At 37.7% G+C, this 10,515-nt stretch overlaps 1 protein-coding gene across 1 annotated transcript; it reads left to right on the top strand.

The window, feature by feature from the left end:
• Window positions 1–5,255: 5,255 nt before the first annotated feature.
• LOC109430721 (zinc finger protein ZIC 2) lies at window positions 5,256–10,515 on the top strand. The gene has a single exon (XM_062843957.1). It carries the CDS (start codon window positions 5,345–5,347, stop codon window positions 6,158–6,160), a length of 816 nt encoding a protein of 271 aa, XP_062699941.1. The 5' UTR covers window positions 5,256–5,344; the 3' UTR covers window positions 6,161–10,515.

Below are 10,515 nucleotides of genomic sequence, written 5' to 3'. Positions count from 1 at the left end.
AGTCTTGTAAGAGATCATAGTCATTGGAACCTTTTCGTCGATATTCGGCCTCCTTTGTCTCCAACATTCGCAACACAAGCAACCAAACTACCGTACCAATCAAAAATGTCAAACGACCACGATAGCGTCTTCGGGAGACGGTTCGGCTTTTGTTATTCCTGTCTTCTTCAATAACACTAGTTTACAGCATTTTTGAACTCGGTTAGCTAATGATCATTTTTGGTGTACCATACAAGGTTGATGACTTGAAATCGATTTTTGTTCTATTTTGAAGCAAAGTCGCTTATTTCAAACATCATATTCTCCGTAATCAATACTCTGATTGAGCTGAAATTTTTACTGTAACTCGCCTACATATGAAATGTCAAATAAACGTCGAGAAAGAATTTTTAAGTTGTTTTTTTCTTATTGAAAAAAATACATTTCTTAAAAATAATTTGGGAATTTTGCTAAAATTTAGGAAGATTGTTCCTAAAACTCGCCAATATCTTGAATTTCATTAATCTGACGCAAAACCTGTATTTAAATGATCGAAGGTTATTGTATTCAGCTTTTAATTTATGGAAAAAGTTTTAAAATTGGTTGAACAAAACGCAATAGGTATATTTGAATTTTAGTAAATTACATATTTTGAAAAGTTACAAAACTCGATATTGAGCTAAAACTCAAAAACTGTTCTACTTAAAAAATTTTGAAGGTCGGTTTCGAAATCAGCACTAAATTGTGCTTAAAAAATTTTGGTCGTTGACAGAAGTTCACGACTTTCGTTTTATTTTGTAAACTTGTGTAATGAGACCTGTGTTGGCCATATGTGTGTCGTATTCAAAAAAGAAACTTCATAATCAAAATTGGCTGAAAATCTATGCGAAAAGCTGGAATTAGACAAATGTCATCGTGTCAGACGACATTGATTTGACATTTTGTAATGTTTATTAATCTTCATTCTACCGCTCGTTTTGTGTGTAAGAGGTAACGGTAGCGCACGAGTGTAACAAAGCAAGCTGATACACGACTGCGGCAACGAAATGAAGATAGTGAAAAGTGTCGAATGTTTACAACACTGCCCTATTCCGATATATATTCACTTAGAAAACTAAAGCTCCAGCGACAACATACCTACATTTTAACGAAGTCAATTTAGGTTTCGGTAAAGGTTTTATCTTATGACCGATAAAGGACATTTTTCAAATTTGCATATTTATCGATGAAGTTGTGTAAATATATGTAACGACATAAAACCAGTAAATAATAGTCGACATTATATGTTGGAACTTTAACGAAGTTTTGGAAATGTTCTCATTTTGCAAAATGGCTCATTGGCACGCAGTGGGGTCAGAGAAACTGGATCACTTTTTTCTGTGGGGTAATATTCAGATGATATCCACTAATTAAAAACACAACGCTTCCAAATGTATGCATGCTTTTGTTTTATTTCAGTAAGGCTGATACAAATTTCGTAACGATTTTCTTTCATGTCAAGCCACCACGACCTCCCCCCCTCCCTGGAAAATTTTGGTTGGAATTCAAAATTTTGAGGGGGGACACAAATAAATTATTCAAGAAATTTCAAAATATTTATCATCTACCGCCCCCCCTGGTGCGAGCCTGGTGATGTCAAGGTTCTTGGTTCGAATCCGGTTGTCAGCAGAAGCTTTTCTTAATTGAAAATCGGGTCCATGGTAAAATTGAAAACATAATTCTGTTGAATTGAAACGAAACTCAGTCTGCACAAATTTAGTGTCGTTGTGTATTTTAATTGACCCTCAGAAAAGTAATTTTCACCGCAAGCCGCCGTTCAGTGTACCATCGCATCGTACCACACTAAAAAAAATGACAGCAGCGAGTCTCGAACCACGAACCTGGTGATTGACAGCCTCGTATGCTTACCACTGGACTATAGTACCACATATTGTGGAGGAGTAAAAAACGCATTTATCAAGCGATTCATCAACCATGAAACGCAATGTGATGTGATGTGATGTGATGTGATGACCAAACAAATCGATCGTTTTGGAGAACATGGATAGCTCAGTTGGTATGATGACAGGTCCCCCTATGAATATTGCTGCATAATTGTAAGCCGTTGGCAACAATTCCGGCAACAATATGTATACTTAGTGTCTCTTTCTGATTTAACTGTAAAAGCTACCCACATATGTTCCAAAACTTTTTTTTCAAACTTTCTTGACAATGTTCGCTATGAAAATGTTTATTCAGTATGATGTATTTCGTGCGCTGAGGGGGATGACAAGGTCGATTCTCAGTCGGTCCTGGTACTTTTCGTAATGAAAATTACTTTGACCTCTTTGAGCATTCTTAATCTACGTGTTTGCCACACGAATTGAGGGGTATGAGACTCTATTCAGAGTGCAATTTAAGTGTATCTTTGTTGCCGCATGTTGTGCAAGCAATCAATTCTTGTTTTTTTTCATAGATGGCACCACTTCATTTGAGATGATGGTTTCATCTGTGCCGCAAGTCGCTGGCTTGCTCATAATCGCAGCGATTTGCACCTTTGGGTCAACAGTTGCTAATACGGACAAAGTCATTATCTTCATCTTCATGCGTTTGGAGACGAATCAGCCTCGGGCTGAAAGTCTCGATAATAAAGATTAAAAAAAAATCTTCATGCGTTTTTCCTGGAGTCACTGTTGTAAAAAAAAAAACAATTTATTACACCACCATAAAAATCTCGAGCTGTTTGCTTCTTGTTTTACAGACTGCCATTTTCCACCCGTGTTGCGCATGTAAGTTTCGAGCGGATGTGTGTAGGTGGCATCGCTGTTTGTATAAAAAAAACCCGTAAATCACGAGCGCTGTCTTCAATTTCGTAGCGCTACTACTTTAAGGACTGTTCATTTTATAAAGAGGACAACTTTGCAAGGCTATAAAAAGAAAACGCGTTGTTCAAATTTGAGCAGCCTTGGTTAGTTGTTCAGTACATTATTGCGCGCAAGCCCCAAAATTTTATTCCCACCTTTGGGTTTCCGCGCCGAAGACCCAGCGTCAGATTCGGCGACAAAGAAAACTGACAGCAGTCGCCGGACAGTTGGCAATCCTGATATTTGACGGCGGCCGCCCGGTAGTCATGGGAGTGGATTGTTGTCACGCAAATAGATCTTTTCGCTGAAAATGCATGTGTATTGAGTTATTGTTGTCAGATTTTCTGCAGTGTTAGTGTGAAATTCAGCGTTTGTATGTATCGCATAAGCCTTCGCTGGAAATAAACGTCATGTTGTTCAGCGAAGCCAGGAAAATTTTCAGTGAAAAAAGCAATATATTAGCAGATAATAACCATAAATAAATTGGGTTAAAATTATTGAACTTCATAGAAATGTGGCAAAGTGTTTCGAGAGATCAATTTTTCAATTCCCAAAAACTAAAGATAAACACAAAATTTCTGTAAAACATCGGTGTATCGTTTTTAATTGCATAAAAGTGTTTGCCATGCTGCAGCAGTTTGAGTGATACATATTCTGGCAAAATATAAACCTAATCGGAATAATGGTTGTTGAGATATTAAAGTTACAAGTTGGACTCGATTTTCAGAATAAAATTTATTTGTTAAACAAAAATGTATAAAAATATTAAATTTTGAATGTTTTCAATGGATCTGGTCGAAAGTACCAATAATGCAATTTCAAATGCAGAAAACCGCTTCTTGATAGCATTGTTGGCTTGGTTACTGTGCTTCATGGCAGTTACCGGAGATGAAACCGCTTCGTTCTTTGAAGGTTCTTCTAAATAACTGTGTTCTCTATTGCAAATACAACTTAACAATGATGTCGAAAATAAAAATTAACATGTAGTTATTTTCAAATAAGGTATATAACACATAGGGTCAGACCTTGCTGAAAATAAATAATAATAAGCTTCTCTAGAATCAAAAACTTGCATTTATGGAGCAAAAAGTATGCAATTTTTCATTATGGCCATCATTAAGTATTAAATTTATGATGAAGAATGTACTTTAAAGCATATTTTTCTTCGGTATCATTTAGAATGCGACTCTCTTCTATACTGGACAAATTTTGAACCGATTCCGTAGTGTTATTGCATCACTGGACTTAAATAAGTATTTTTTATCAATTTCATTGATAACAAGGCAACTCACTATATCAAGCTGTATAATGCTTGGTGCATTATTACTGACCAACTATTACACTCTACCTTTAGAAGAATAGTATTAGATCCCAACACATTGAAAAGTTCCTGAAAATTTTAAAGTTATGTATGTGGAAAGTTGTGTAGAATTTTGAGAAATGGGGTTTTATTGAGTTTTAACGAAAACTGCTTCAGTTCCATAACTAAGGACAATTTGTATAATGTTTTATTTTTCCTACACTGTAGAATAGCTATGGAAATTTATGCAAAAAACCGATAATGATTTTATTGAAAAATAAAAAAGATATCACACAAATAAGGTGTCCTCTTTATAAAATGAACAGTCCTTACACTGTTGCCACGTTGATCAAATTTGTGCCTCTACCGGCTCTCTAGCATTCATTAAGGCTCAAATGAGAATCGCATATTATCCAAAACTTAAAAAGCACTTTTCTCCAGAATGACGAAAAAGCGAACAAAACCACCGTGTCCGATTGTCATAATTGACTAAATAAACAATCGGACGTTTTTATTTTCTTCGATTTGTGGATCATTTTGCGAAAAAGTGCTTTTTTAGTTCTGGAACATTTGCCTTTCTCAATTGAGCCTTAAGCTGTTAGCCTCCCATAGGAAGGAAGGGAAACGGCTTCTTCAAGGCGTTTTGATTCTAGCGATGGCTATGACCTTGATACATGATAAGGATGTGTACAAAAAAGGGCGAAAGTAGATAGTCTATTCCCGCTTGCAAACAGCACATAAAAGTATGGTTGACGAAGCTGGTTGTGCTATTTTGAAGCAGAAAAAGACTAGCAGACGAAAACAGGCGAAGCCCAGCTGATCGTTTCTCGCTATGTCCTAACGCAAAGCGAAAGTTATTTTTAGGCACGATGAGAGCTTCCAATTTTTCCGTGATTCAGTTTCCCGGGAAAAAATAATTTATTGATGTTCAGGGATCCCGGGAAATATATTAAAAAAAAACAGATTTAAGCATAAAACTGTACTTTATTGGAAAGAAAAACCAATGAATTGAAAGAACAATTTCATATCATAAAACATTACCCTCATTGTTATTTAAAGATGGAATCCACTTTTCGACCGTAAACAGTTGGCATTCCCGTTTACGCCAATTAAAAAATCCAATGGGCTACGATTTCTAACGAATCAAAACTTTTTATCTTTTGCAGAGTATCCCTCAGAATCATCAACATCTGCCCCCGAAAGCAGAAACGCTTCCGGTGCAATGAGTGAGAACATCGAATCCCGTGGAGCTACGGGTAGTGGTTCAAACACAGAAGCAGCCGCACTTGGACACCACCACCATCACCATCATCATCACCAGCAGCAGTACGAAGGCAGCATTGAAGATATTGATCGACAACTGGAAGCTCTCGATCAGGAAAGTGACTCAGATTCCGAGTCACTGGAAGAGTTGGACGCCTGTGAAAATATCGAAGTGGTGAACCGCGCCGGCGAGTCAGCTGACGATGACCATGCTGGTCCAGGATTGGATGTTACCGTCCGCTACACAATCTGTCTGTTTTGTAAGAAACCGTTTCAGCTGAAAAAGGAATTAAAGAAGCATTTATTTGAGCACATGAAGAATCTAAAGCCAATGAAAGAGAAGAAGATTGTGGAGAAGAAATTCAAATGCCACAAATGCTTCAAGACGTATACCGAGAAGGCTCGAGCAGAGAAGCATATGACCAAGTGCAAGAAGGTGTCCAAACTGCTGCTGGACATGAGTAACACAACCCCCGATGGCAACCGGATATTGAGTGGTGGAGGCGACTATGAAGCTAGCGGCGGCGGGGAGAGAAAGAAGAGCGGCAAATTCCGGGAACCTACCTCACCAAGATCGTTGGTTTTCGATCCGGAATCGGAACAGGATGATCGATGGGAGCATCGTGAACGGAATACGGTGGTGCATTTCGATGAACGGAATATTGCCCGTGGAGGAAGCACGGATGAATCGCCGACATCACCACCGGCGGTCAGTGGCACTGGAGGCGGCGGGGGAGGCGGATCATACTTCCAGCAGTACCAGAGGTGTAAGTAGCATGGCGTGTAAGTAGTTTTGTGTTGGTAACGTTTTATTTCTTGAAAAGGTTTTGCTATAACATGTAAAACCATGCTGCTCAAAGGATGAGTACATACAATTAGATGATAGTCTTTTCTGAGACTCGGTTTTATCATACTAGCCATGCAATTTGGCCGTGGGGGTTGCTCACTTACACTGGTTGACAAAGTACTGTTGTAGTTCTTTGAGCTGAATTGCCTTAGCACTTATTCAAATTCTGTGTAGCTAGCGGAGCTTGATCGAATGCCTATCGACTATCCGACATTACTGGTGGTAGCCACTAGACCACCAGGCTCGTCTTCTCAAAGACACCATGGATCTAAAACCAAAAGGAATTCTTGGTGACGTCGCCGTGCATTTTTTTTTATTCTTAACCACTTAACCTATTTTACAGCTCTTTTGTCCACTAGGGTATTACGTGAGCGATTCCAATAGACTACCCGCTTTGCTCGCAGCCACAGTTGATCAGCAGGAGTAAATCAATTTAATTTTAAATGGCGAAATGCATCTAAACTTGAATTACTTGAAATACAAAGCTTTTCCCGAAAAAATATTTGGTAGGCTTAACCCTTTATAAGGCAGTGGCGACTATAGTGCCACCTACTGTTTGTATTTTTTTTCTGTTTTATAACAATGTATTTCGAACCTTTTTTTTTTGGTTTACGCAAAATTGGGACTACTAACAACGCGTGGTATTTTTTTGGTACTAAACAAAGCTTTAACAACAATTTAGGAGCCATTTGTAGTCTCAAAAATGACTAATTTTGACCGCGTGAAGAAAATTAGCTCAAATTAATTGTAAAATTATAGATTAGGTAAATATTTTTATGCAATTCAGTATCATAATTTCTATTTTATACTACCCATTTCAGTATCATAATGACCTATTTTTCTGTACCGGTTCATTATGCAACCGAAATGAGTTGCATAATGAAAAATAGTTGCCCAATGTTCATAATGCAAATCATTTGAGTTGCATTATGAACATTATGCAACTCAAATGAGTTGCATTATGAAAAAAATCATTGCATAAAATGTTGTATGGAACTCGTTGCAAAAATTGATTTTTCAGCACTCTTCGTATTTATCCAACTCGGCAAGCCTCGTCGGATAAATGTACGACTCGTACTGAAAAAATCAACTTTTTGCAACTCGTTACATAAATAACTATAAGAAATAATCAAATTCTGGGTTGACATGAGCTGAACTACACAGTTTATATTATGGGTTAAGCCCCATTCGACTCTAAAATCTCTTTTCCGGCTTTTTGTTGAAGTCAAAAGAAGAAAAGTACCCTAAACGGGCAGTGGCAAGAATATTGCCACAAGCGCTGGTGGCCTAAACGGGCAGTGGCAACTATATTGCCACCTCAAAAGTTCGTTTTTGGGGTTAACGGGCAGTGGCAACTATATTGCCACCAGCGTTTTTGGCCTAAACGGGCAGTGGCAACTATATTGCCACCTAGATTTTTGAGAGTTTCTTTCAAACAAAAATTGTTTTGTACATGTAATCATGTATATAATCATCATATATATAAAATCCCAGCGTTGTCTGTCTGTCTGTCCGTAACGCTTTGAAATGTTTCGTTGAAATGTTTCACCATAGTTGTATCAAATTCCTAAAAGGTACGAGAACATTCTGGATGTTTTTTTGACTTTTCAGAAATAATAAGAAGAACCTTCTGGAATGTTCTGAAACATCAATATTCTAAAAATTCTAAGAACTTTCTGGAAGTTCCAGAAAATAAATAACGTTCTGGAATGCTCTAAAATATGGAACTTCTTAAATTTTCGAGAATCCCCTTGAAGTTTCTGGACGCTTCAGAAAGAAGAAGAAGAAGAACCTGCGGCAGCATTATGGAACATCTTTTTCTATGGCGTAACGTCCCAACTGGGAAAAACCCTGCTTCTCAGCTTAGTGTCTATGAGCTCAGTTATTAACTGAGAACTTCGGCTTCTAATAACCACTTCTAAGTTGTTAAACGTTTTTGAAAAGAACCTTCTAGAATGTTCTGGAGAGCATGAAACTATATTATATTGGGAAAAGGTTATGGACGTTAGGGAACGAGCAAGGAATTAAAAAAGAACCTTCTAGAATGTTCTGGAACATAAAAATCCATAAAATTTACAGAAACCTCCTGAAAGATACTGAACGTTACAAAAGTAAAACAATCATCTGAGATATTCTGGATATCATACTTCCTCAAACATCGAAAACCTTCTGTGCGTTACTGAAGTTTCAATCAGAGAAAGGAGAAGAACCTTTTGGAATGTTGTATACACTTTTCATTCTTAATTTCATGAACTTTCTGGAAGTTAATGAAAGTCCAAGAAAGAAATAAAGGGCCTTCTAAAATGTTCTGGAACACCAAAATTCATGAAATTTCGAGACCTTTCTAGAGATCACTGAATGTTTCAGAAGGAAGAATAATAACCTACGAAAATGTTTTAGATAATCAAATTTCTTAGAACTTTCGAGAAGTTACTGGACAAAAACAAGACAAAGACCTTCTGCAAACTTTTTTAAATTTACGAAAAGTGTCTGGGAGTTTGTGAAGGTTCCAGAAAGAATGAAAAATACCCTTTAAGAAGGTTCTGGAACAACCAAATTCATATAATGCTTGAGAAATTTCTGGAAGCTACTGAGCATTCCAAATGAAAACAGAAAAAATCTCTAGAATATTCTGGAACATTAAACTTCCCAGGTACTTTCCAGAAGTTACTGAATGTTTCAGAAAGAACAAGAAAATTAACCTTCTGTAATTTTCTGGAACAAATTTCAACGTTCAACTGGAACTTAACTTAACTCAACGTAACTGGAATTTAAAAAAACAATATTTTACTAGCTAACGTGGCTAGCCACGTCGGGTCAGCTAGTTTCCATAATAGTATGCGTTGACAACTCTTCTAGTTTTCTCGGCCTTATAAAGGGTTAATAGTGGTCACTATTGTGCACAACCACTACCAAATATTTTTTCGAATAATGTGTTCCACTTTGAAGAATTTGCCTTTAGATGGTATTCGCCCTACAGTATTTTTGCGATTTACTTTTAGCGATTTTTCGCGCATAGAAGCTAGCGCCACATTGGTCGATGCGGAGAGTAGGAAAACAGCCGATGTAGTTAATTCATTGGCAGCTGCACTTACACTTTGTACAGCGCCTAAATGTATATTTTTGTTCTATACTATATCGTGCTACTTTCTCTTTTCTACACCGAGAAAAAATTCTACTCAGTGACTGAGTTGGTCTTACTCAGAAATCTAAAAATCCTTTGTTTTCTTATTCAGCTCCAGCTAAAAGTAGAGTAGAAATTTTTGTCGGTGTACACTGTCCTTGGTAGAATGATGAGCACGATGATGAAATTATGTGTGGCTGTTGTTCCTTTTCCTGTCCGATTGGGTGTTTTCCATTATGGGTTGCCGTTCGCCGATATCCAAGTTTCCGGGTCCGTTCGAGCTATATGCTCAGAACCAGAAGAGGGATCCGGGTGTCAGTAGCTCTCAGGGGGAAAAGCAACTGACGAAATATTGCAAGTGCCGGGACTGCGATCGTATCCATAATCATTCGCTTATGTAGCGAACGTGTAGCCACTGCGCCACGGGCCCGCTCACGCTCACCGTGTATTGCGCTGGTATTTTTCCGCTGGTCTGAAGTGTGTTGTTTACGAACAGAAAAGACCGTCAGACAATAGTACACGAAGCCAAGCGCTCCGGTCCTTGCTTGAAAGTTATTTTTAGACACGAGGTGGTTTGTCTCGGCTTTTGGAATAAGTGTTTGTGTGTAGTGGTATAAAGCCGTGGAGAAACTTGAGAGTAGAAACATCATATCTCAATTCTTTATACAATGACATGCGATTTCTGGGTTTGGGGTGTATAAATGAGTGTTTGGATGCTTGAAAACAAAGTTTTCTTATAATAACACAGCGAAACATAAATTAACTATTTATTGGTCTGTCTAAAGAGCGAACTTATGTGTCTCCGACGGAGTTTAGGTCGCTAAATTTGTATCCGGGCTCAGATTCACTCCAGCACGTCACAATTTTGAGCTATACATCTACTTATAGGGTAAAATATACAATTTTGGGCTTTTTTGATCGCAAGCCATTAACCATCGAAATATATTTTTTACCCCTTTGAAGTCGGAATTTTCCCAAGCGTTGTTATAGAGTTTTTTCTACGTATTTCTGTAATTTTGGTGCTCAAAAGCCTAAAAAAGGTAGAGTATGTTGCAGAATTCGAATGAGTGTAATCAGTTCTGTACGTTTTCATTCCGCCCTCTTTTGCTTATCTTTTGACAGATACGCGTTTTTCAACTATTGCGCATTGCGCGGTTAT

This window comes from Aedes albopictus, unplaced genomic scaffold (genome assembly GCF_035046485.1).
Source record: "Aedes albopictus strain Foshan unplaced genomic scaffold, AalbF5 HiC_scaffold_671, whole genome shotgun sequence".
NCBI lineage: Eukaryota > Metazoa > Arthropoda > Insecta > Diptera > Culicidae > Aedes > Aedes albopictus.
This window is presented reverse-complemented; position numbering and strand designations above follow the sequence as displayed.